The 24,766-nt window shown below is 38.0% G+C and overlaps 2 protein-coding genes across 2 annotated transcripts in view; one reads left to right on the top strand and one right to left on the bottom strand.

The window, feature by feature from the left end:
- Positions 1 to 13,016, top strand: part of LTO1 (LTO1 maturation factor of ABCE1) — a 27,729-nt gene extending 14,713 nt beyond the window's left edge. The window contains exon 5 of the mRNA XM_058161447.1: positions 7,951 to 13,016. Within this exon, the coding sequence (XP_058017430.1) occupies positions 7,951 to 7,977 (27 nt within the window). The 3' untranslated portion in view covers positions 7,978 to 13,016. The remainder of the gene's footprint in view (positions 1 to 7,950) is intronic.
- Positions 1,659 to 24,766, bottom strand: CCND1 (cyclin D1). Its single transcript, XM_058161428.1, has 5 exons — positions 24,245 to 24,766; positions 22,423 to 22,638; positions 21,412 to 21,571; positions 15,028 to 15,176; positions 1,659 to 5,035 (listed from the first exon to the last, which is right to left on the bottom strand). The coding sequence occupies exons 1-5, from the start codon at positions 24,440 to 24,442 to the stop codon at positions 4,880 to 4,882; spliced, it is 879 nt and encodes a 292-aa protein (XP_058017411.1). The 5' UTR covers positions 24,443 to 24,766; the 3' UTR covers positions 1,659 to 4,879.

The raw sequence follows: 24,766 nt of genomic DNA, 5'->3' as shown, positions 1-24,766 counted from the left end.
TTCCAAGTGTGGCCTTACCAAGGCATTATAAAGTGGTATTAACACTTCACGTGATCTTGATTCTATCCCTGTTTATGTAGCCTAAAACTCTGTTGGCTTTTTTGGCAGCTGCAGTACACTGCTGGCTCATGCTGTAGTTTGTGGTTCCAAAACTGAACAGATCTTGTTATCCTTGAACAGAGAAAGTGCTGCATCTGAGTGCTACTGGCATTCTACTTGATCCAGGCTCAGCCCTGTTCATTGTTAAGTTTTTCTTTCACAAAGTTTTCTGAAAAAAGATGCTCCGGATGAGTTTAATAAATTTAAGAGAGTAAGAACAAGAGTCTAATGTTGTTTATATATCAGACTGAATTAAGGTTTGTTTTAAACCAGTTTTTTTAATCACTTGATTGCATACCATAGTTAAGCTATAATTTGTGGTTTAGAGTAAAATGGCTTGATTTGCAGAGCCAAAAGCTCATGAACCTTATATTTTTATCTAACAGAGAAGTTGAAGTTGCTTAGTAATACAAATTAGCATGACTATTTATTTCAATGTTCTTGCTTTTATCTGAAACTGATTTAAAGATCAATACAACGTCTATAACTAATGACCTCCATTGGTTTAGAACTATTAACCTCTAAACAACATGTGGACTACATAATTATGAACAAAGTGCACCCTAAACTTTAAAGGCCTTTGTAGGGATAACAAAATATACTATTCCTCAAACTTGATTTCTAGTGACTCATCATATAAACATAGGTTACCAATATGCTTCTTAATCTGTCTATTCATAACAATCCCAGTTTATGGCCAAAAATTAATTCATCTGACTTTGTTTCATGTTTTGGTCCTTTTGGAATCACAAGTTTTAAAGGAATTATTTGGCTTCTTCATTAAGAAAGGACACATTCTGCTGTATTTATATTGGATAACTTCAAAACTATGTTGGCTGTTGAAATTAGATTTGTCTGCAACTCTTATGTAAGAATGTTAAGTACTGGATCAGAAAGTAGACCAATTATAACCTGTATGGACAGATAGATCTAGACTTAGATCTATGCTCATCAGTAGCCTTTGTAAGAGCATTCTCCCCACCTGATCTCCTGGGTGCTCTGCTATTAGACCACCTGTCCTTTTTGACCATGGGGCAAAAGTACATTTATGGAGATAAAAAAGCTTATATGTGGTTTGTCTCTTCTTCCATAGGAAACTGTTTAAATTGAATCCAAAAGCACAAACAAAAAGAAAATGTGGGTCTGTTCAGAAAGGAAGCTCTGTTGGAGCACAAGAGAAGAAATAGCATTTTAACTTCAGTTCCATTACATGGAACTTCAATTTTTAGTATATTTTTTGCTGTTACGCATTCTAAATGACGTAGGGAATAGTAATATTTATCCAGTAGCAACATTGGCTACTATATGAAATTAAAGTTAATGTAGGAGCTTTTTGTACTGGTTGGGAAGCATTGTGCGCCAATATTCTCAATAGATCTGTATTTAAATCAACTGTAAATTCTTTCTATAACTTTTATTCAATATCCCAAATGTCATCCCAAAGAAACATCAGATTGTATACATTGGATGCTGAACACTAAATATAAATAATAATCTAAGGAACATGGCAAAGCCATTGACGATTGTTAATAGTGAACAACAAAACAGAAAACCAGCAGTGGGTTTTACGAATTTATTTCTAGTCTTTTAGGGGAGGTTTTTCTCGTTTGCTGGAAACTTACATTACAGGTCTGTTGGTGACTGTGCATTTCAGACCAATGGTGACAATAAGTACAATATACATATATATAGTTATATATATATAAAAAGTACAATTCTGAATTGCTTGGCTTTCTATAGATTGTTATATCAATGTGACAAATAAAGCATCTCTGTTGGCACGTGAACCTGCTTGTCAGCATTTGGCCTTTTAGTACGTACAATACTTTAAAAATCTGCAGTACACGCTGCCATTTCTCAGTGAAACACGTCATAAAACTAACAACCATTAACTCATCAATTTTCTTGGTTGGTTCAGAGACACAGAGATGCCACAAACAGAAGTGTCTATGAGGTAAGCAGTAAGAAATGTTCCTGAAATGTGGACAGAATCTATCCAGTCCTCCTGGGTCCTGCGACTGCTAGTAGCATTACACGGCTGTTGTCTTTAGGTAGGATCTTAACTGCAATTGCCCTCAAAATGAAGTTCTAATTCTGTTTTGGTTTAGCAGCATACAGGCAACTAGATTATTCTTCACCGTACAACTTGGTTAGCTGGCTTACTTGAGATATAGAGGTGTTGCTTTCTGTTTTTGTTTTAAATTAGCATTATGCTATAATTAACATCATCAACAAAAAACCCTAATATATCATAACAGATTAAACACACAAAATACTTAATTCCAGAAGATAACCTATCATACCGCATGATGAATCCTTTCTGGTGGAAAACATCAAAAGGCATATAAGAGTTATATTATAATGCACCTTTCATATAGCAAATGTGGCTAATAACACAGCTTAAAACTACTATGATAATAAACCCCAGATCAGAAAAAGAATCCACTTTATAAAAACGCATTAACAAAAGAACCTGACATTACTCAATCTTCTGAAATGTTTGCTGTTTTAAAATAAGCACAAATTAGTTGCAAATCGCCGAGACCCATTCAGAATAATGTCCAATGCATTTCTGTTTGCAGTAAACTATGAGGCATTGTGAACAAACATTAAACCTGATCTAAACACGGTTAACTGAAGTATGAGGTATTGTGAAACAGGAACCTTTTTTGGAATAGAGCAGTAATCACATTAAGTAAAATTGATCACATAAAAAAAATCTACCAAAAAAATGATGTCAATAATATAATTTTCTATGAGAAAATTTAAAACCTATAACATGGCAGTATAATGACATTGTATAAACAAAAAATGACCACAAAATAGCAGCAAAACACAATGACAAAGATACAGAAAAGCAATGTTAATTTTTTTTTTCAATTCATGCTGGGAATTTATCCATAGCAGCTCAACAGAAAATGTGGGAGCGTATGCTCCTTTTTTTTCTCCTTTTTAAAACTTTTCTTTTTTTTTTCTTTTTCTTTTTTTTACAATCAACACCTTAGCGGCAGTTTCTCACATACATTTTGCCATCACATTCTCCTCAAGCATCAACTTCAACAGCTATGTCCACGTCCCTTCAGCTACCTTCTACAATAATAGATACATAGCCAAGATGTGCAAATTTTCTATTTGTAGCTAAATTTTAAAAAAGGAAGGGGGAATACACTGGATTAAGATCTTTTTTTTTCAAGTACACCAATTGTACAGTTTTAACTATGGTCCTTTCTCGTGGTTAATGCTATTTTGAAAATATCTAGGCCAAATGTGAAACTATCTTAAAATGTCTTAAATCCTCAGGAATATGAACTTAAACTGTAATATTGAGGGTAAAAAGAATTTTTTTATTTTGTTAGAATCAAGGGGGCGATTTATTTTACAAATTATACTGGCCTTTCTGAACATCCTCTGCAATAAATATTCTTTTTAGCCTCAACTATAAATTATACATTTTAGTGTTTAAAAGCCTTCAGTTGTACAACATCTAGAGACCACTCTCAAAATATGCGTTCTATAGGTAAACCTTTTAGGCCCCTAAATTTATATTAACAAAATGAATTGGCACAAAAAAAATCATCTAAATATCTTTTCTATCAAAAAGGTTAGGAAGATATCCTGGCAATTTTGTGAATGCAATTTCTCTGACTGGAATACAACGTTCAGGTGAAAAAAAAAAAAGACCAAAAAACACACCTTTCCTCAACACCATAGTTAAATGCACTTGCTTTGCAATTCCAAGTTTGCACACAAGCACTTTATATATATATATATATTTATATATATATTTATATATATAATTTCCAAACCATTCCATTTGAAGAAAAAATTCCCACACACAAAAAAAGGAAGTATTTCCTATACCTAATGAACTGAAAGTGCTTTGAAATGGAATGGTTTTACAACTTTTTTTTAAGAGATAAGCTGTGGATTCAACCTGGACATAAGTAGGCTGTGTATCTTTTGGGTTAAAACTAGTATGTTTTATGTATACACAGGTAACTATAAAAAATAGGAAGGTTACAAAAATATATTATGTCACTATTGCAATTTCTCTTTATTGTTGGAACATATGTTAATGCCTTTCTCGGGCCATGCTAAGGTGGAACTCTAGAAGGCTTATGCACAGGCAATCCACAGGCAGAGAAGATTAACATATAATAATGATGTATGCTAACATATACTAATGTAAAGATTACATTAACCATTTATAAGGTGAAGAGGCTAAACCTAAGAGAATAAAATAAACATTTGCAGATGACTTATAAAGTGACTAAATGCATAAGCAAGCAAGATAGAGAAAAGCCTAGAACTGCATTAAAGCTATGCTTTTTAAAAATGGAAAACGCACACACAAACCCAACACATAAAATCTATCTAAAAACACCCTCTTCTACTTTAAAAATGGTTGGCTTTTTAATATGCAAGAAACAAATTTAATACTCCCCTGGCGATGTGTGTTGCTTGTAATGCCTAGTCTGTAACATATATGCATGCATACATACACCTATGTATGCAGCAAAGTTCCTAGAGATCATGCAGATACTACTTTATTTTTCTTTTTTTTAAGACAGTTGGGGAATTAGGGAGGGTGGGTTGCCTGCTAAACTGATAAAGGGAAGGAAGGAATAGCAAGGAAAAAAGAATGAATAACATTTTCCCTTCTGGTATAAAAAGTTCTGGAGAAAAGGTTTTCTGGGGAGATCTTGATACCAATTCCTTCTCAGATGCCCTTTTGTCATTTGCTGGAACAGCCAAGTAAATCCAATCACTGAAGTCCTCCTTAAATATTCACATCTCTAACATCAGTGGGTGTGCAGGAAAGATCAGCTTCCTCTTCAACAGTCTTTGTTTCTGAAGATATGTTGTGTTGTTGTGCCTGGCGAAGACTAGATTCAAGGAGAGATTCAATCTGTTCTTGGCAGGCTCGTAAACAATCCTGTAGATATTTAAGAGAAAGGGGCAGGGGAAGGACAATAAAATTTTCTTTAGAAATATGGGGAATTATCATATTCTTCCAAACAAAGGGTTAAATACCATGGCTTCCATCTACACAATGGCATTTTTCCTTGCTCTCTTGTGTTAATGAGGAAAGGAATTCATTCCATTGCAAATCTCATTCTGGCATCAAAGGATCCCAGCCTCCATTCTCCTAACTCAAAGGCCAATTTCACTCAAGAAACTTTTCAATAGTTATTGATACTATCTTTCAAAAACTTTGGACCTATTAGTTGAAGATGGTATGTAAAAGTACATGCACAGTATCTGTCTGTCTGTCTGTCCATCCATGATGTTTGACTATAGGAAGAGTTCGGCCATATGTATGATTAGGAGACATTGACTCAAAGCCGAAGACATAAAAGTTAAGAAATCTATTTAATCAGCAGACCTTGCAAGCAACTCTAGCAGTTGCTTGCCACCATTCTAAATAAAGGAACAATGCTTGTCTTCATTGCAAAATGGTTACTTCCTATCTTTGAAAAAGAGCTATATTGGTAGTGCTTTTTTCTGGTGTAAATATTTTTATTTATTTTTAATTTTTATTTTATTTGTATTTATATCCCGCCCTTCTCCGAAGACTCAGGGCGGCTTCCACTATGTTAGCAATAGTCTTCATTCTATTTGTATATTTATATACAAAGTCAACTTATTGCCCCCAACAATCTGGGTCCTCATAAAAACATTAAGAGAGCAGCATGGACAGGTTTCAGGCTTCCAGAAATTTACCTTAAAAAACAAAAAAGGTGGTGGTTGGGATGGGGCACAGGAGGAACCAATGTAAAATACTGAGATAATTATCTAAACCATTCTATCTCAAAGTAAAAATATACAACATATTTTATATCAGACATACTTATAACGTAATTTCTAAAAAAGAAAAAGGATTTTTCCTGCAATTGATAAATTAGAAGCTTTTAGAAAATTATTTCTAATCATACGCTAGCCTCCTGCAGATCCAAATTCATCATTCTGCTACCTGTTTTAATACAGCAAAACTATAAGCAATAAGAAAATTATTTCAAGTGTGTGTGAATAAAATTGGAATCAAAATTAATGGGACAATAGGCATTGTGAAGATACCAGCAGGTAAAGGTAGTCCTTGATTTATAACCAATCACTTGGCGACCGTTCAAAGTTACAACTGACTTCCCCAAAGCTCCCTACAACCAGTTTTTGAAGTTACGACAGCTACACCCCATTTTGCTAACATGAATGGATTTTGGTGCTTGGCAACCAGCTTCTTTGCAACCATTTGCAGCATCCTGCAGTCATGTGTCTGTGATTTTTTTGTCACTTTCTGGCATTTAGTTCCAGTTTCCAACCAAAAATAATTTGCACAACAGTGGCTAGTTATGTTTCTATGTTAGAAATTAAATGGCATTTACTTTTTTAATGGTTGTTGCTCCACAATTAATTTTCAACTGTAGGAAAACAAAGAGTCCGAATGTTCAAAAAACTATTAGATCAAGCTATTATGCAAGTATAGGCATTAATAATGGAGTGCTAAGTTGTAATTTTATTTGAAAAATAAGGTTCTCAATTCTGAAGATACTGTCTGGTGCCCCATTGCATTTTATACATGTACTATAGGCAGTCCTCATTTAGTGATTGCTTTATTTAGTGACCTCAATTACAACAGTGATGTAAAGTAATTTTGCAACCAATTTTCACATCTACAACCTCCATAGGTGTGTAAAGCAAAGGAAAATTGAAGTAAGATTATAAGCACAGCCATGGTTTCACTTAGCAAACATTCTACTTAACAATCAAGTTTCCAGTCTAGAGACCATAGTTGCTGAATAACGACTACTTGCATTGTGACTTCAAAGCTGTGTCCTGATCCAATATATTTTAGGTATATTGGATTACAATGTTTGATATGCCACAAAAGCATGGGGAAGAATTACGACTATTGAAGATCATGGATGCTATAGACCTGGGGAACCAAACCGAAATTCAGCAGCACCAATGGGCCTATAGAACATCTCCACTGAGGTTCTTCAATCTGCCATTAAAAAAATCATTAAAAAAAACATTTAAAAAATCATTAAAAAAAAACAGGTCACTTCAAATGCCTGACTGTCTAGAAAATAGATGAAACAGAAAAAGGAATAATAGAGAAGCAGCGGCAAGATATTCTGTCACCTTAGGCAGTAATATCCACTCCGGCAGCCATTTGGTGAGGTTGCCTACAACTTACTCTCAAGATTTCAAACAGATTTGTATAACAAGATGACCAGAGATACCCATTTATAGAAAAATGAAATTGGAGGTAATCAAGTGGGTTTCTGTAAGGTATATTAAGGTTCCTAGAAATCCTGAAAGGACAAAACAAGTCCCCCCAAGTATCTTCCTCATAGAATCATCTATGTATTTCCGTGCATACATTTGATGGCATAAGTTGATTCCTTGTTTCTATAGCAGATCTGGAATTTCTTTGATAGAAATATGCATTATCAATTAGAAATTAAGCATAGCAAACAGCCACCAACAGGTATACTAGTGTTCTGGTGTAACACTTTCTCAGTTACAACCACTGTGATAATAGTTACCTTAAAATGCACAAAATAAACAATCCCCACAGTAGTTTGCTCAACTTCCCTACCTCCCTGTTTACTCCTGTCTCTAACAAACATTGTCTCAACATGTTTAACACTGTGCATTAAGAACTTTGAAGTTTTCTTTTGGGATTGCCTTTTCTGATTTAACCTATGACATGCACTAGCCCTTGTGGCGAAACCAGTCTTCCATGATAAATTGCCGTCAAAAGTGTTAGGATGTGCATGACTGAAAATGAATGTTGCTTTCCTGAGATGGTGACCTGCCTGCTGTTTTCTTTCTTTTCTGTTTCAGTTCTGCCTTCAGAGGCTTCTTGGGTGATCTACCAGCTTTTCACTGATTCTACTGCCACAAGAACTTTCTCTACCACATAGCATTGGGATAAAATAAGATTAAAAATCCAAGCTTACAATTCCCTGCAAGGCTCTTCTGAGAGAGAGGGAGGTTAATCCTACCTCTAAGCAGATCAGACCATCAGTTACAGCTCACTGAAAACAAATAACCCTTGACCTTTACTGATTTAGACTCTAGTGTAATATTTCCTCTTGACGGAGACTCAGTATTTTAACTAGCAAAAAGAAACATCCTGTATCTTTAAGTCATTGTGCCATACATTATTTCTCTGCTGTTGGCTTTGCCCAGTAAAGACATGAAGATGGGATGTCCATTATATGATCATACATGTTCTCTATTAAATACCCATAAATTTCATCTCCAAAGGAAGTGTAAAGGGAAGACTTCCACCATATTTTTCTTCTCTCCTCCCTTCCCCCTCTCCACACTTCGTTTCGCTTTCACAAAGTCTGGGAAAGTTCCGTGGTTGCCTCAACCGTAACTATACGCCATATTCAGCAATTCCATTCGGGGGAAAACAGGATACATATTTCTCTCATGGTTCTATTCCTGACTAATCAAGTGTGAAATGTTATCTTCCTAAGTTCTCTGTTGGAATTCAGTAGACTGTCTAAGATGAATATATATCCATATGATTGACATTGAAGAAAAAATTCCCAAACCTAAAGACCAGCTGCCAACTATAAGTAAAATAATAGGGTGTCCAAGGCCTTATCACTTTCTTGGTGTGTTTCACAGTTCAGTACACAGTAAACTGTCCCTTTTTGGTTCTGCTCTTAGTAGTCAACTGAAATTTCATTTCTATGCCACTGCACTTCAGGAAGCATTCCTACCATTCCTTGAGCTAGGAAAGAAGAAAATATCAGTCTATAGAGGTGGCCCTCATTTAATAATCCTTGTCAGGACCATCTGAACTTGCAAAGGAGTGGGGGAGGTGAACAATTAATTTCTGGCTGTTGCAAGCCGTGATTACAACTTGGGTGCTCGGCATCCATCTCATGATTGTGATGTCAGAGCATCCTACAGTGACATGATTGCTATTTGTGAGGTTCCATGCCAACTTCCCACAAGCAGTCTATGGGAACATTGAAAGTTGCAATTACGTGAGGTTCTTGCTTAACAACTAGTGTGGGTCTCACTTAAAACAGTAACTGGGGACAGCTGTGGCTAAGTGATTCAGTCACCACAGTTTATAACCATTTTGCTTAGCTAGAGAAATTCTGGTCCCAATTACCATTTTTAAGCAAGGACTACCTGTGATGTAGATAAATTCCAATCTGCCTTTGGAGTTTGAGTTGGGAATGAGAGAAAGATCGTTAGTTCAAACTTTGTTCCTTTTACTTATGGCTTAAAATCTGGATTTAACCCAATAAGGAATCTTGGAACTAGCAAGTTAACACTGCAACTTATTTTCTTCCAAGCCATCATAAAATAAAACACAAGATGCCCTCTGAATTTTTCTACGTATCAGAAAACATGAAGGACAAGGGTGGTAGAGGGCCATATCTGGGATACAGCACTTTAAAAGTTTTATGTAATGCACACATCTGGAAAAAACATTGGGTATCTGGGGAAATAAAAGCAGATGACAGAATATAAATTATTGGCTGGCAGTGGCAACTTCAGAAGCTATGTCTATGGAATCTTCTTTGATATATTATATTAGGATGAACCAGAGCTATATTAAGGCAACAATGTAATAACCAATATAATAACCACTGTGCCACCACAAATGCCATGGCGACACAGTGGTTAGAATGCAGTACTGCAAGCTAATTCTGCTGACTGCCAGCAACCAGCAATTCAGCAGTTCAATTCTCATCAGCTCAAAGTTGACTTAGCCTTCCATCCTTCTGAGGTCAGTAAAATGAGGACCCAGATTGTTGGGCAAAATGCTGACTCTGTAAACCACTTAGAGAGGGCTATAAAGCACTATGGAGCAGTATATAAGTCTAAGTGCTACTGCTATAATTAAAATTGTTAATATCTGCTTCTGCTAATAAAGCAATATATGAGAGTATACTAGTCTAACCGAAAAGAGTTTTTTGAAAGATCACATTTTAATGAATTTCTAACTGTTAAAATATTTTACCTGTTAAATTGTATAAATGCTGTAGTGCAACAATAATTCTCTTTCACTAGGCTTTGGAATCATAATTTATCAGAGGGCTCTTCTATCAATTCTGTGTACTCATTATTTTTACATTATTTTATTATATGTTTGTATTATCAATTAGTTTTGTTTTTAATTTGTCTTAAGCTGCCCAAAGTCTCAAAAAAATCCAGTAAAATAATTATAAAATAGACTTCAACTTCACTCTCCAACCTTCATGACCATCACATCTGATAAAGAACATGAGGATGGGGCACAAAAAGAGTGGCTGTACTTTCATGCTTCTTCCTCCGTACTGTGGCATGAAAGGAGAGATTTCAAGCAGCAATTTCATACAGTAACTTAAAACAATTGTAGGCTTAAAACTTTTTTAAGACAGTCCTGAGTTGGCATAAAATTAATTTGCTACTTTCACTAGTTTAAAAGATGAACATGCTTAGGTAAAAACAGAAAACATCAAAAAGGGAGGCAGCTTTAACATTTATTGTCTATTTGGAATACAAACAAAATGTTCTATGTTTAAGGAGGGCTGAAAAACTCCAATTTATTAATACACAACACAGAAACCTGATCAAACTGACTTTTGCCTGACATTTATCTGAAGGTGTGAAAATGGTCTAATAATGAGGTGAGAAGCCAAATAGATGGGAGACCTTATTATGGTTATCAGACTTCTAATTACCTCAGATAAAAGCAAAATGGGGAAACTGGAGTCCTAACAATATAAATATGAATCATGAAGGAATTCCAATCAGATGCTATTACATAGTGCTTTTTTGTAATTAAAAGAAATGTTTAATTACAAACCCTCAAATCCTTAGCCATCTATCCTAGATAATAGCTGGAAATATATTTCATATTGTTCAAATGGAATTACTTGAGGAATGCAGCACGTTTTGCATTCTGAAGTTCTTACTCAGACTTTTTATGGCACAACTATATGATAATTGTATTATACTGGTTAAAGTCCAAAATAAAGATTGGCCAAATGTTATGCCAGAAATAAATACTCGCCCCCACACACATACATGTTTTAGAGACTACATTGACTCATATTCCATCATTCCTAATTCATCCTACAGGAATCGCAACAAAATCATCAAGAAACAAAAGAGATCATCCTGTCACTGTTTTGGTAAAAAAGGAAAAAAAATAGTGAATTACTGTGAATACAAGAAGTGATGTGAGTCACAGCTCCTCTAAAGTCCCGTCAAATGACTTCTAAATCATGAGCTAGGTCCAAAAATGTCTGAACATTGAGAAAACTGCTGTTGCTTTTTGTAAATGCTTGGGTCTAGATCAGCAGATTTGCACAGCATTGTGATAACTGGAGGGATTGTGGGGCTTGAAATCTAACACATCTGTGTGCACCAGGTTGGAGAAGGCGGTTCAAAGGCAGTTCTCATGTGCCTGCCTAAGAGGTTAGTTAAGAAGTAAAACATCACTGGATTTATTTTTTCTCTTTTTATAAGAATAATATGGCCTTCTAGCCTAAAATTGAAACAGCTCTTCTGTGAGTAGCACACCTTTCCAGGTGAAGTGGAAAACACCTTCCTCAGGACGAATGAAATCCATAGACTGAGGCCCTTTGTTCTCAGCAATAAAGCTCCTCTTTGAAAAGGTAGCTTTGCCCTTGATCATGTCATGTGGAAAGGCACTGTTACACCTGGACAGAAACATGTCATGCGACAGGGTCTAACAGCATGCTTAAATATGATTCTCTTTTGAATTCAAGATAAGAGGCTGAAAAGCTCGGATGGAATTTTGAGAACATGCGTCGGGGCAAAATGGCTTCTACTGAAGACATGGCTGTTCACAAAATGGCTGCCATATGGTAGGCATGGCCAAGCCCAAAACAGTCACCGCTCAGAAAGTAAATTAGATCCCTGCAAGATGCTCTCTACCATCCCACTGACACTTTGTAACAACATCATCGTAACTCCACAACACTTCTCAATAGGCTAGCTTCTCATTATGTTTTACTAGAAAAACATCTTTAAAAAGTCACCTTGGAAAGGATTTTAGCAGGCATTATTTCAGAACTCCAGAAGTAACAGTGGTCCCTGCAGACTTCATGTTGCCTAACCGTGCTATTACCAATATAGTAAATCAGTTCTGCTAATTTTCCAGGAAAGGGAAGAACTAAACTAAACTGCTTGTGAGTTGTTAGAACAATTCTGCTCTCTTATCTGAACATTTCAGGCAGCCCAAGATTTCCAAAGCAAATTCACAGTTGAAAAATGAACATTTTAAAGATGTCTTTCCAAAAAAAAACCCCATTCTATTAAAATATATGAAATTTGAGAATAGCTGATGGAGTTGCAAATGAAGACCTCTATATACTAAGCACTATCTCTCCACATCATCAAAAATAACTGCTTAATTCAGAAGTCCTGCAAAGACTTTGATAAAAGGAACTGAATAAACATTCATCAATTTATCAATTTTGGTTAAATTGCACCCTAACATCTTGAACCCATGTAGGCTTTTAGACAGAACATTCTTGGCAGGACTGCCATAATCCAGTGTGGAAACTGTGCATAAGAGTGTCACATGGGGTGGGATGTCAGTTGCAAAGGGGGGGAGGGTGGAAGAGAGAAGCATTATCAATAACACAGGCTCACTAATCCTGAACATGTACAATTGACCACCGAAGCTGAACCTATGCCTTGGCATTACCTACATTTAATATTTTTTTGAATATTAAAAAAATCAATTGGGGTGTCACTAAGTGGAATTCTGCATAAGGTACCTTGTACGTTAGCAGTGACCCTGATTCTTAGCACTATTATCTATTCTTGTACTATAATAGCATTAAAACATGCTTATTTTCCATTCTTGATTATTTTTCATTCTTGTAATGGATACTATGGAGCAGGAGTCTCCGACCTTGGCAACTTCAAGCCTGGTGGACTTCAACTCCCAGAATTCCCCAGCCAGCTGTGCTGGCTGGGGAAGTCCACCAGGCTTGAAGTTGCCAAGGTTGGAGACTCCTGCTATGGAGGACAGCCTTCAAACAGAGAAAATTATGAGCATATCAGAACAACTATTATTGTTCTGTGACTATTAACAAAGACTGGTCTGAAGGATCTTAAACATATGTCCCCAAAATATATTGCCTTGCCCTCAGTGGAATGTAATTTCTATTAAACTAAACACATCTTTGTGAAACCTATTTGGTCCCAACTGGGAAGCATGTTGAAGGCCTACAAGGTAGCAGAAGCTTGTCCCAAAAATGGCATTTTGAATTGTACATGCTGCTTGCCCTAGGCAAACTCTATTTAGCCACTCTTGCTGCACTTAAGTGATGAATTCAAGAGAGTTGCGGTTCCTGGTTTTTTTCCACCAAATGTTCATAATCCTGATAAAAGTTTGCCCTCAATCTATGTCAAAAAATTAAGGATGTGTGCGCATGAAAGAGAATTGTTTGAGAAATACTATAATAAACAAAATTGGCCAGCAAAATGCCTCAATATATTATTCCTTGTGAGTCCTTAATATGCTTAGAAGGGTCTGTGATTGTTCTCTATCCATAATTCACAGGGAAAGACCCTGAGAGGAGGTTGGGGGAAACACACAATGGGCACCTCAAAACCTGCTCAGAGTAGACAGATTTTGGAAAAGAGAGGTAAGGGTTTCTTAGTTGGTCTCCTCCACTCCATACAACGCCATTACCAGCTGTCCTGTGAGAAGGATCTTCAAAATTTGGTCTTCAATAATATATACTGCATTTTTATTTAAAAATGCTCTTACTTCTGGTAAGAAAGACACTTAGGGGCAACTGCTATCCAAACTAGCTGAATAGTAGCAATATTTTAAGGATATAGGATGGTTTTGGCTGTGTGCTCAAGATTTGGATGCAAAACCATAAGGCTGATTTCATTTGATACATTGATGGTATTTGGAGACCTCACAAGAACTTACTTCAAGCATCTATTTACTGGGTTTTCACATTGTTCCAAAACAAAGCTAAACTCTGTCTTAAGTTCACACACAATTATAGCATGGATCATTGACTTTAGGTCTCTCTTGTAGGCGCCTTTCCTGCCCATTCATTCATGAAAGGTTTATTGCTCACCAGTTACTGATGAGCATCTCCAGGAAGCTTTGGGTTCGGGGAAGCAAGAAAAGAACCATCCAGGTTTTCACAAAATTATGGGACATATATTTTTGGGCATTTTAATAAAGGGAAGCTGAGGAAGAAGTAATTCAGCATTATTTTCTGTAGTCTCAAGTAGTAAATCAATTATATAATTAGAATGCTCTTAGGATGGCGGTCTTCTCTCTTTTAACCATTTAGCAGTAGAGAATTTTCATGGTAATTACATAGAATTAAAAATACTATTAAGTTTGCTCGTTGCAGTAACTATGTTCCTCCTATTTCAAGCGCTGCTTTCTTCTGCAGTGCAATTAGTGGCGTTTTAAACCAAATTCTTCTGCAGTGCAAAACTAGTAGCGTTTTAAACCAAACCAATGTAGCCTTGAGTTAAGAGTTTCCTTTGCTTAAGTTTAGACTAGTGGCGTTTTTTAGCCCATACCATACGGTAATGTATCTGGTTATTAATGTATTTGAAAAACACAGCAGAAGACAAGGGGACTTGCCGTGAAGCATTCTCCTTAGCTGCTTTATTTCATTTTTGTATTTATAATGGAAATTTTTAAGAATTCATTTTAAAATTGTTTGTCCCTTGGAGTCAATTGCTAAGATGAGCAGCTATACAAACTGAATAAATGAATAAATGAGTGAATGATTAAATAAATAAATAAAGCACCCTTTCAGTCTTTTCAGGACTTGAATTCACAAATAGAACAAACACTATGTGGCGGTACAGTTATCAATTTAAATACAAATCAGAATTCAGTAACAGCAAAATAGATTCACTTGAGGATCAAGAATCACTTACCGGATCACATTTGATAACTTTTGATAGGAAAGGTGTGAGGCATTGATAAGAGAGAAAAGAATTAGTGTTTCCAAGGTGAAGACCTTGCACTGCTGCTACCACACTACCAGCTGCAATCATGGAAGGTGGGTTTGAAATAAATTTAACATCTGTTGGAAAACAAAAAGAAAGATATTACCGTATAAACAATTGTATATAAGGTAACACTGAAATGGTAAGATAATTTAAAGGTGCAGCATGTGATAAAACACAGAAGACCCTATTCCGATATTCACAGGCATTTATGCATACTGTTATTCCTAGAACACATCCCTGGATTATTTCTGGTCTCCTATAAATATCCCCAAGTAAATAAGCCAAGAGTTAAGGGAACCTTACATTAACTGTGTCTATCAACGACAAAGCATTTGGTACCTCTGTTAGGAGTAACAGATGGCAGTAAATGAACTGTTGCTGCCACCCAGTGCTTGTGTGGAATTCTGCAACCTATATTTGACAGCCTCCAACAAGATAGAATGGGGATTGTGGTTAGGCCTTATTGCACCAAGCCTGAATGGTGGATTGAAACTTGAATAAAACGTTTTCTATTGAAAACTCTCCTCTGACAGTTGAGTATCATTTATTTTTTGATGATGGTTTGCTTGTGAAACCAGGACAGTGTGCAGATCATAACGTTGTCCACACTTTTTCTAAATGTTCTCCAGTTTTCAAATCAAACATGCTTTTCTTTGAGTGCTATGCAACACATCGTCTTCCAGACCAATTATATATTTACTCAGAATAAAAGGACTTGGTAAAATTTATTCTTGCAGTCCAACATATCCTGTTGGTATGTGATGAGGTATCCTCATCACACAATCTTAGTCATATCTTAGAAAAAGGCAAACACACCCCATCAAATTACAATACCCTCCAATCTGTAAGTAAATATATATGTTTAAACATTCCCTTTTGCAAAGGCTTTGTTTCACACTTTTATCAGCAACTGCCTGCTAGCAATAGGGATGGTGTAGCTAAGTGAAGGGGGTCCCACAAATTGGCAGGTAATCAGTTACATTCTGATGTAACACCCTGCTGACAAGAACCTGGGCCAATTTCCAAGCTGCATTGCTGTAGGTCTTGGTATAAAACCACTCCTCTGATTGATTGGCCTGTAACTGCCATCAAAAATGTTATTCCTTCTTACAACAACAAAAGTAATCATTTGCACTTTTAGGCTAAAATTCCTTCTAAGGAGGAGGATTTAATTCACACATCTGACCAGGGCTAAGAACTGGAACAAGCTTTAATATCGAATTAATATATGCTATCCTATCAGCATCAGCTTAAGAAATATTCTTAGCAACCTGTATCTGGACAGTTCCTTAATTATTTCAATGCAGCTCTATGCTGCTGGGAATCCTCCAAATGATTTGAAGAGCTGTGTTTGGAATAGTTTTGATATATAATTTTTATGACTTTTTAAATACCATGTCATTTAAAGATTCATGTAAGCATTTTATCACATTGCATCACAGTAATTATTTTTCTTTTGAATAGGACAGATCCAAAATGGCAAATCTACAATGAGACTTCTTTCAACATTTTACCTCCAATTTACCTATTAATTAGGTAAATTGAGGATTTTCCATTTCATTCATTCATATATATGTGTGTGTGAGAGAGAGGGAGGGAGGGGGAGAGAGAGGGAGGGAGGGAGAGAGTGGGGTCCAACCCAGCTGACTTTCAGATCTATTCCATCAATGGCAGGAATTAATTTTAGGCCACTCAACAAAAGCAACAATTCCAAGTTAACATTTTGACTGAGGGACAATGTACAATTAATATTGGTCTTTTACCTGAAGAACAAAGGCAATTCATATTGCAGTAATATTTACAAGCGTAACACGCAATTACACATCCTGAAGGTGTCAAATTACATACTAAATTTATTTAATCAATTTGTTTGCCTGCCCAATTTACAACTGTTACTCTGGGTAATTAATATCAGTTCAAATTAAAGCAAACAAAAAATGACCAAAACAAAATAGACATAATACAAAGGCTAACCATATTTTCTAAACCTTTGCAAAAGAGGTTCATTTAATATCCTGGCCTTAGGAAAAGAGCCATTTATTCCACAGGGGTGGGGCTATCCAAATTGTTTATGGGAAGGGGAAGTTGATGCCATTCCATAGGATGGGCTCACCACCAGAGGTGGCCCATCCTGTAGGTCCCATCAGATGACACGGTTTCATAGAGGGATCAAAAGCACACCTAGTCATTCTGATAGATCTTTATAGGCCAAGCAGAAATAATCAGATGGATGGCTCCAAAAATAACATGGCTCTATGCCTTGATGGGTGATTTTTGTGGTAACCAACATCTTGAATTGTATCTGGAGGCCAATGCAGCTCACAAAGTAGTGATACTGACATTGCATCATGTCTGGGAACATTAAATGTGGCCTTCTGAACCAGTTGTGGCTTCCATCACAGCAGCCTATAAGGTATGCAAAGATTTCTTCAGGCAATTTTTCCACTCCGATGCTTTACAAGTCCCAGAATTCACATACAGGCAATATACATAGCCAACATATAATATTTGTTAAATACTGTTTAATGTTGAGGCTCTTATTTTGGAGAGGTCTGAACTGCTGCTACTGTGCATTGTGTAGACTTCGCAAGAGTTTAAATTCCAACGTTATTTATTACAAGCATTTGAACAATGGCTGCTTATTGAAGAAATTACCAAATACATTTTATTCATCAAACATTATTTCCCCATTTATGAAGGATTGTTAGTAGCATTTTTCCCCTTTTGAATTAAAAAAATATATTTAAAAGCCAGATCTATCATAGAATATATTAAGATGATCCCACAGGGACTTTTGGGAATCCATTAAAAAAACACCTCCCTTTCAAGATGGCCATAAACGAGAACATGAATTCCTGGTCCCACTCTTCCTTTCCGAGATGGGAAAAGTGTTAATGAAGTTTAAATGACCAGTTTGTGTCTGTCCCCATAACCACCCCATGTTCCCATAACAAGCCACATGGACAGACTTTTTTTGTTGCGACCCAACAAGGAATTATTTGTGGCAGAGACCACTAATTTCAGCATATTAATCAGGGGGCCCCTCTTGGCTGTAATTGGATGCCCGCAAGTGAAGAGCGTGGCATCATTGTCAGCCTTCATCGCCTCATCTTGCACTATTGAACGCTCCAGAACAAGGGGGCTTCGGTGAGATGAATTAGACCTGACATAGCTACAATGGGGAAGAGGCCCCCTCAATTGAAGCACACATCCCCAGCAGCCTATCTGAGACTTCATCCAAAAAGAATAAACAACTTCAGTGTGGTTAAAAAAAAAAAAAAAAGGAGGGGTGGCGGAGGGAGAAGAATGCCAGCCACCCTGAAGGGAAGACAAAGCAGGCATCTAGGCACTGTGGCGCTTTAAAAAAAAATTCCTAACAAGGCAAGTCACCCCCTTTTCCTTTTTCAATGGAGCAGCAATTCCATCTGTCTGGAGAGCCGGGGGCTATGAATGAAAATCTTTTCATTGAGCCAAATCAAAACTCTGAACATAAATCACCGGCTGCAAGATTCAACAAGTTCCAACTGGTCACATACCTTGAGACTTCAAATTTTTAAAAGCCTTGAGAATGGAACAACTAGGGCAAGCAAGGTTTCAAAAGAGAATGACTTTTATTGGGGGGGGGATCAATAATAGCGATAGTAATAATTAATAGTAATGATCTTGATTATGCCTAGGCAACCAGATGAACACAATGAAAAACGGTCATGCCCAATATTTATTCTTATTAATCATTTGGCTTTTATGTACAAGAGCTTCTGCTTAGCAATGGCCTCAGCATTTCTTTTACTCTATTATATTCCTGTTCTGATTTGCAAGTCTTTATTCATTTTAAGTGAAACAACTCAGGACTCCCCCCGCCTGCCCGCCCCCACTTTTTGCAACTGAATGCTCATATGAGCAGAAAATATTATCTTTGGTAAAAACTTGTAAGAAAACAAAACACTGCAAAATAATCCATTTGGGCCAGGGATACAATGGAAAGAGACAAAATTCTTTTCATCATCATTTTTACTTTTAGAAAAATCTTCTGTTTCTAACACAAAGCCGCACTCACCCTAATCTTCAATCTCTTTTTCTCTTCCCCTACCTCCATTTCGTGTAAACCATTTTCTTCCAGTATTAAACTTGAGAGATGTTGTGTTGGATCGTTCTCCAGGGGGCCTCTCTACCTTACATATCTGTGCTTTAAAGAATCACTAATCGGGCAAATAGGTAATTCCTACAATGAACTTTGAATGAAACTTCCATTTAGTTGCAAGAGTTTGTAATTCATCCAGATGAAAACTCGGCAAAAGAGCAACACGGACATAGAAAGTCCTCAGTGTGCAACAGAAAGACAAACATCCACATCTTAGTCTAGCTATCCCCAATTAATCGAATGACTACTAAGGATAAATTTGCCAAGATAAAACTCTATTAACTAATGTTGTCTTAGGCAAAATTCACACTGACTTCCTTGGGGTTGGGGGCTCCCTTGCTGACCTCCACACTTCCTTTAAGCTTGTGTAAAACGTTTCTAGACAAGGTTTGCATTCATCAATTCATTTTCCGGTTCTACGTATGGCCATTTAGAACAATGTTTAAGATAGGCCTCAAGACCTGCCTTCTAAAGAGAAACATAACAACGCTGACAGCAGATCAAAGTACTTGGCCCTTTGCAAGCCTCCAACCTTTGAACTATTCTTGTTTTCATCATTGTGGGACTCTTTCTGCCAGCGCCACAATCCAGGTTAAACATCCCCATACCCTAAAGAAAAGGCTGGGCAGGCATTTGAAAGAAAGAGTCTATTAAACGAACATCATGGCGGCAAAGGAGGGTGATTTAAAAAAAAGCTATTACTTAAAAAAATTAGATGACTGTATTTGTTAGAACTATTCTAAAATGTTCTAAGGATTTTAAGAGCTTGGCAAATTTTCCATTTTCCAGAAAATCCTAAATTGCCGTCTCTCTTTGGTAGCTAGGTTTAGAAGAAAGGTAAGCTTGAAAAATATCTAATATTTACATATTTTCTGTGGCCAGCTTTCTAAACCAGACTGCAGTGGAGAAACCATTTAAAACAGCATTTTTTTTGATGGTTTGCTATTTTTCTTGGATATTTCCATTAATTCCATTTCAGGTGTGACATCACAAACACTGCTGAGTGTTACCTCTGGCACCAACTTGACCCTTGGAATTTATATGCCTTTCAGGTTTTCAATCTTAGACATATCGTTGTTTTCTTGTGCCCATCTGGGATCAGATGAGTCATATACATACAAATCAATCTAAGCGATCCTGGCATGCGTTGACTTAAAAACATTCAACTGGATCCTGTAGGTTTGTTGTAACTACAACCTCCCAGCCAGCCTAAGAAAACCCCAATTCAGTTTGGAATAGGTTGTACGATATCCTTGCTAATCAACCTTACAAGCATTTGAAAGAACATGTGTCCATATTGTCTTGTTCTTCCTAATTACTCTGCTTTGGCATTTTCTCCTTTCTGGCCTATCCCACTTTTTTTAAAAAAAAACAGCAGCTAGTCTACCTGGACAACGGGAATGCAGGGCTACATTTCTGACCCCATGCTCCTGCTTGTTTGAATGGGTGTGGCAGCAGCAATCAAGGAAATGAATCAACAGCAGGCAAAGTTTGGAGTTTGAGAATGCAAGCATGCGCAGACACACAGATTGCCCTTGAAACCCAACACCAGGCCTCTGTGAAATCCTGGAGCTTAGTCAGTGTCTCTAGCTCCTCCTGAGGCTTTAAGTGCACATGGCTGCAGCCAAGCACGTGGTCAGATTCAACCCTTAGCCAGAAACCTTTTACAGTACCCTCTTCTTGTTTCTCCTGGAAAGGAGAAACAGAGTTATGAAGAATTCAGTTGGGAAAGACAGTCTGGGAAAGAACAAGAATGAAATCTGAGGTTCCAGGGAAAACTTAACATATGTTTGTAACTCTGAATTCTTTTTAAACAGTAGTGCAACAGCTTTCAAGTCCTAAGAGCCTAATGACCTTGCAGCCATTTTACCCATTCCTGCTAGCTGAGCTGGCAACGTCCTACTCTGACACTACAGATCTCAAAGCACCAATTTCAGCCTTGAAGCCATCCAGAAATGCCGCTTGCAGAGGCCAACTCACCTTTAGCAAAGTAATCCAGGTTCTGGGAGCAAGCTCATGTTCTTTGCAAGCATTAGCTTTGCTGAGCTACTGCCACCCATTTTATAGTGTGCCCCTGTAAGAATTCTGGACAGTGGAAAAGGGAAGCGGGTGTATTTGCTGGGGCACATAGAAACATAACACGCCTTCGGAGAGTGCAAGGCTCATACCTGTTGCACAGAGAGCCACAAAAGTCTGGGCGTGTTTACGGATGATCTGCTTGCTGTCCTCAGCCACAGGCATTTTATTTAGAAAATGTTCAATAAAATCATGAGGAGTCGTGGCAGCCAGATTCCATTTCAGCTTATTCACCAGAAGCAGTTCCATTTGCTGGGTTGGTATGAACAGAAGAGAAGAAGGAACAAGAAAAAATATGTGGTTATGAAGTTCTCTGTTTATAAATAGTTAGGCACACAAGTTGTTTTGTGGTCTTCTCACCCTGTTCTACATCACTTCAGTTTAGGCCTTCTGCTTCGTCTAACAGAAATTGAACCCTTGCCAAATTTAGCAGCAAGTGCTACAGAGAAGAACATAAACAGGCAAGGTAGGTGCCTTTCTAGATGAAAATTACATAATTATGTTCCCTTCCCCCACCATTTCCAGGCACTATCATCACCCAGCTGTTTTGAACTAATGTGCATTGACTAGGCAAATTGTTCAAATTAACACAAGAGGGCGCTAGCCACTCATTTTATCCCCCTATCTTGTTACTGTATTTTTCCTAGAGTGAATAATAAGGATTTAACATATTAGGACATTTTCATTCAATTAATCTACTGCACCATGTGGGCTGCAGCTGCCCAGGGGTTGACAAATATCCCAAGACAAAATGCATCTACTGGCTTCCCCCTTCCCCCAAGAAAATGGTTTGATTCTGATGCACATTCACTTGAGAATAAACGTGGCTGAGTTCAATGGCACATGTCTTTCTATAGTGTGATTAAAATATTGCAATTCAGCTTCCATTCAAAAATAGGCAGAACACTGTTATATATTCTATTTTATCAGGAAATCTAATAGTTTGCATATTTAAAATCTGAAATAATTTTATGGGGAAACCACATCATCTTAAACAAAAAGTATTACCTGGAAGAATGGAATTAGTTTTTTTTAAAAAAATAATAATCAGTTCCTTCCTATAATTTGTTGCTTCCCCAATGCAATAAAAAACAGGAAATTACCAGTAATTCATTAGGTCTAATGGAGTTATCAGTGTAAATACACAGTTTTTCTGCTGTTAGAGGAATAGTTTCCTTCATTTTTGAAGCCACGAACATACAAGTAGCTCCGAGTAGTTGCAAGCGGCTTTTCTTGATGGGTTCAAAAGAGAGGTATCGGTCCAAATAATTCATTGCCAAGGGGAAAACTTCTTCTTCACATTTCTGTTCCTCACAAACCTGTAAGGAAGGGGGGAAATGGGGGGAAAAAGAGAGACATGCTAGAAAGCTTTTACTCCCTGAATTAAACTGGTCTCTTTTCTTTCTGATAACAAATATATTTTGGGGGGCAGAAAGCAAAAGAAAAGAAAATAATTCACAAATAATTCAGTATCCTTTATTTAGTTTTTTTAAAAAGAACTATGAAATCTGTAATGTGTAGAAAAAGTGAAAGAGAAAGTCGCAAGAGAAGAAAATGTGCTTTTCCGAAATGTGGGCAGACATTTGGACGAAAAGACCAAAATAGGGTGTCTGAGACCCCAAGATTTACCAACAGGCAACCTCAAGAAAGCAATCTGGACTTCAAAATGTTGGGGGGCATATGCCTTGGTGCCCCCTATTGGTTCCATTTGGCTTGAGTGTGGCTGATTCCGCCCCCCCCCCCTTTCCTCGAGACACAAAGGTGGCGTCGAAAGGCAGCTGCAAGCTTTTTCCCCAGACGTCATCTTTTCAAAAAATATTTAAAAATATTTAAAAAATCAGCAGAGCCCCGCAAATTGGCTGAAAACAACCAGGAGGGGATCCTTTACTGATCCCCGTTGTGATAGAAAAAGGGGGGCTTCCAAAAAGACCTCCCCGAAGTCAAACTCCAAGACCCCCCATTCCTCTTCCCTCCCTTCCTAGAGAAGCAACGTGCGACATTTGCTTGCACCCAGGGTTTCAAAAATTAATTAAAAATAGTTCGCAAGCACCCAGAGCTTCGGGAAAGGACTGAAAATATAGCCCAGTCGGTCCTGATTCTGGTAGGACCCCTTTGAAACATGTCTCAAGAGAAAAACACGAAACCCACACTATTTTTTGCCGGGCGACCTTGCCGACAAGTTTCTGTAGCAAAAGCATGTCTTCCAAAGGGGGGGGAGGAGGGAAAGGAAGAGACTAAAACCACCCTATGCTCTGAACAAAGGAAAGTTTCAACCAGCAGCTCCCCGAGATTTGCAAGCCAAGATCTTAATCCCTTAGCCCGGTGGCCCCGCGGGGACCCCACTTTTCTCCGCCGAGCTTTTCCCCTTTCTAATTATTAATAAACACTTGGCCTTTGCAATAAAAGAACAAAGATGGCGCATAATACTGGCACCAGGAGTACTTGCATACGTGTCCACGGATATTAATTTAAAATAAAATCCCCATCAAATGCATGGCCAGCTTGAGGGGCCACCGAAGAACCCGGGGGCGACATTCTGGGTTCGCGGGCTCTAATGATACCGCCTTGGGAATCCATAGACCTACAAGAGGGGTGTGTGCGTTGGGGGAGGGCGACTTCGGAAACTTCCAAAACTTACTCGGGCACCCCGGCTTTTGCCCGGATTCCTGTTACAGGGGTTCCCAAAGGTCTGAATCGGGCTGACAAGGCGCGCGATCGGCGTTCCGCGATCTCTCGCCCGAATCCATGCAGCCCAAGAAGGACAAGCCCGATCGCTGGGAGGGGGCGACGGAGACCTCTCGGCAAGTTGTTTTTAGGGTGCAGGAAGCGGGGCTCGGGGCTTAAAAAGAGATGAAGGAAGGACGCCTAAGACACAAGGATCGCTTTATTTCTAGAAAGCCCGAAACTTTTGCGAAGCGCGTTTACCTCCAACATCCAAGTGGCCACTATTTTCCTCATATATGGTAAGATCTCCTTTTGCACGCACTTGAAGTAGGAGACGGAGGGCGAACAAGTCTCCTCCGCTTTCAGCATAGTCTGCAAGACCCTGTCATTGAGGAGATTGGCATCTTGATAGGCTCTCCGGATGGTCTCGACTTCACAGCAGAGCAGCTGATGTTCCATGTCTTCTGCCGCCGCCGCCGCTGCCGCCTCCACCAACGCCGCCGCCGCCGTTCTTCTTCTTCCTCTTCTTCTTCCTCTTCCTCTTCTTCTGCGGACTCCAAGGGCTGAGTCAGTATGTTCTGGCGCTCCCCCTGAGTCCCTCAGATGCTGCTCGCTGCTGTGGCTGCTGCTGCCGTTGCCGCCGCTGCTGCTACTGCTACAGCCCTCTGGAGGCTGCAAAACTTTCTAACTTCCAACAAAACTCTCCTGTATGAGTCCCCGTGTGACGTTACTGTTGTTAAGCAGAGATCAAAGCGCCAAGAGAGAATGCGAAAGAGAGGGGGA

This window comes from Ahaetulla prasina, chromosome 1, assembly GCF_028640845.1.
Source record: "Ahaetulla prasina isolate Xishuangbanna chromosome 1, ASM2864084v1, whole genome shotgun sequence".
Classification (NCBI taxonomy): domain Eukaryota; kingdom Metazoa; phylum Chordata; class Lepidosauria; order Squamata; family Colubridae; genus Ahaetulla; species Ahaetulla prasina.
The sequence above is the reverse complement of the archived record's forward strand: the minus strand, read 5'-3'. Positions and strand labels throughout refer to the sequence as shown.

Coding starts and splice junctions, on each gene's coding strand:
- CCND1 (XM_058161428.1), bottom strand. CDS start 24,442: ATGGAACATCAGCTGCTCTGCTGTGAAGTCGAGACCATCCGGAGAGCC. Junction 21,572..22,422: donor TTAGACCTAATGAATTACTG/GTAATTTCCTGT, acceptor ATACCAACCCAG/CAAATGGAACTGCTTCTGGT. Junction 5,036..15,027: donor AAGTTATCAAATGTGATCCG/GTAAGTGATTCT, acceptor AAATATCTACAG/GATTGTTTACGAGCCTGCCA.